Here is a 2,655-nt window from a genome sequence, read left to right on the forward strand (position 1 = left end):
TTTTTTTTTTTTTTTTTTTTTTTTTTGGTACCAGGGATCGAATTCGGGTCCTTTAACTGGATTTTTTTATTTTTGTTTTTTTAGATTTTTTGGTATAGTGTCTCAGATTGCCATGGTGAGCCTCAAATTTGCAATCCTCTTGCCTCAACCCCCCTTGGTGCTGGGATTACAGACATGCACCATTGCTCCTAGGTTTTTCTTTGTTTTTGGTACTGGGAATATAACTTTGGTATTGTTGGTTTTTTTTGTTTTGTTTGGTGGGTACTGGAGATCGAACTGGGGTCCTTGCGCTTGTGAGGCAGGCACCACTGAGCTAAATCCCTGGCCCTGGGGATTTAACTTGGCCTCACACATTCCAGCGTTGTGTTCTATCACTGTGTTATATGCTGGCCTTTTTATTTTAAGACAGGGTCTGGCTAAATCACCCATGCTAGCTTTGAATTTGCAGCTCTCCTGCCTTCTCCCAAGTAGCTGGGAATTCTCCAAGAAATCTTCCCTGACTCCCAAACCCATGTAGGGGCTCCTGTAATACTCTCTTCATTGCCATAGTATTCTGTCATACTTAGTGTTAGCTGTCTCTGGCATTAACGAGGTCCAGGCTATCTTAAAAGCTGTAACACTGCACATAAAGAGGCAAGAGTTGGACTCCAGTAATTGTTAATTTCTCCCTGTGTCCCTGTAGAAAACAGAACCAGAAAGAAAAATGGGGAGAAGGAAGCACTGTCACCTAAGGAAGCACCCCGAAAGGGGAAGCGTGGGCGGAGGCCCAGCAAACCCCGGCTGATCCCTAGGCAGACGTCCGGTGCCCCCATCTGTCCTGACTGTGGCTGTACCTTTCCTGATCACCCAGCCCTGGAGAGCCACAAGTGTGCCCAGAATCTAAAAAAGCCTTATCCTTGCCCGGACTGTGGGCGCCGCTTTTCCTACCCATCCTTGCTGGTTAGTCATCGACGGGCACACTCTGGTGAGTGCCCCTATGTTTGTGACCAGTGTGGCAAACGCTTCTCCCAGCGCAAGAACCTCTCTCAGCACCAGGTGATCCACACAGGAGAGAAGCCCTACCACTGCCCGGACTGTGGCCGCTGTTTCCGCAGGAGCAGGTCCTTGGCCAACCACCGGACCACACACACGGGCGAGAAGCCCCACCAGTGCCCCAGCTGTGGGCGCCGCTTTGCCTACCCCTCGCTGCTGGCCATCCACCAGCGCACGCACACTGGAGAGAAGCCCTACACCTGTCTGGAGTGCAGCCGCCGCTTCCGCCAGCGCACGGCCCTCGTCATCCACCAGCGCATCCACACGGGCGAGAAGCCCTACCCGTGTCCAGACTGTGAGCGGCGCTTCTCCTCGTCCTCCCGCCTGGTCAGCCACCGGCGTGTGCACTCCGGGGAGCGCCCCTATGCCTGCGAGCACTGTGAAGCCAGGTTCTCCCAGCGCAGCACGCTGCTGCAGCACCAGCTCCTGCACACTGGGGAGAAGCCCTACCCCTGCCCCGACTGTGGACGCGCCTTCCGGCGGAGCGGTTCCCTGGCCATCCACCGGAGCACGCACACCGAGGAGAAGCTGCACGCCTGTGAGGACTGTGGCCGCCGCTTTGCCTACCCCTCGCTGCTGGCCAGCCACCGGCGTGTGCACTCGGGCGAGCGGCCCTATGCCTGTGACCTTTGCTCCAAGCGCTTTGCCCAGTGGAGCCACCTGGCTCAGCACCAGCTCCTGCACACTGGGGAGAAGCCCTTCCCCTGCCTCGAGTGTGGTAGATGCTTCCGCCAGAGGTGGTCTCTGGCGGTCCACAAGTGTAGCCCCAAGGGCCAAAACTGTAACCCTAGATCTACTCCGGGGGCGGCCAGCCACAGGGGCAACCCCTCTTAGAATGGGAAGAATTAAGTTCCCTTCCTTTTGTGGAGGGCTCCAGAAAAGGGAAGGAGGCACCTATGACCCACAGCGCAGAGTCTGAACTAAAGCCCGGTCTGCTGTCCACACACCTGTCTTCGGTACATCCCACCACACTGCCTGCCTTACCGTGCGTGTCTGGAGTTGTCCCAGTAGGAGAGGCGACCTCATTTGGTTAAAGTTTTCCAAGCTACCCTATCTTAAACTAATTTATGTGTGTGTACCAGGGCTAAAAGTTCTCCCCACCTATTTTAAGAGCTCTGTACTTTTCTAGTTTGTGCATAGAGGGTTGCCCATCTCCTCGCATGCAATCAGAAAAATCTCATTGTAGCGGGGAGGGCCTTCCTCTGTGGCTCTTCTTCCATACCAACTTGAAAAAACCTGGTTTAGTCCACTTTTTACAACATTCCTGCCAAGTGATCTTACTGCTTGCTTGAAAATATCCCTTGACAGGGAGCTCATCACTTCACAATGCAGCTCATATTTGTGGGACAGTGCTGATCTTTAACAGGTTAAGTACCACGTTCTCATTCTCTGTAAACTGGCCTAGGGCCTGGGATGTGGCTCATTGGGCACACTTGGGCAAATGCAAGGTCCTGAGTTAGATTCCTGGTACCAAAAATAAATAAAGTCGCTCACAAAACCTGGCCTCTATGTTTAATTCTTCATCTATGTGGCAGCCTTTCAAATAATCACAGCTACTTGCCCACAAGTTTTCCTGGATAAATAGCATTAATTTGGTCACTCTTTTTTTTTTTTTTTTTTTTT

The 2,655-nt window shown here is 52.6% G+C and overlaps 1 protein-coding gene across 4 annotated transcripts in view; it reads left to right on the forward strand.

Moving 5' to 3' along the window:
• Znf689 (zinc finger protein 689) overlaps positions 1–1,951 on the forward strand; it is a 13,809-nt gene extending 11,858 nt beyond the window's left edge. For all 4 annotated transcript variants that reach the window (XM_033758565.1, XM_010617408.3, XM_010617407.3 and 1 more), the window contains one exon: positions 683–1,951. In XM_033758565.1, the coding sequence (XP_033614456.1) occupies positions 683–1,866 (1,184 nt within the window). In that variant the 3' untranslated portion in view covers positions 1,867–1,951. The remainder of the gene's footprint in view (positions 1–682) is intronic.
• Positions 1,952–2,655: the final 704 nt, after the last annotated feature.

This window comes from Fukomys damarensis, unplaced genomic scaffold (assembly GCF_012274545.1).
Source record: "Fukomys damarensis isolate Sample0158 unplaced genomic scaffold, DMR_v1.0_HiC HiC_scaffold_34, whole genome shotgun sequence".
Lineage (NCBI taxonomy): Eukaryota > Metazoa > Chordata > Mammalia > Rodentia > Bathyergidae > Fukomys > Fukomys damarensis.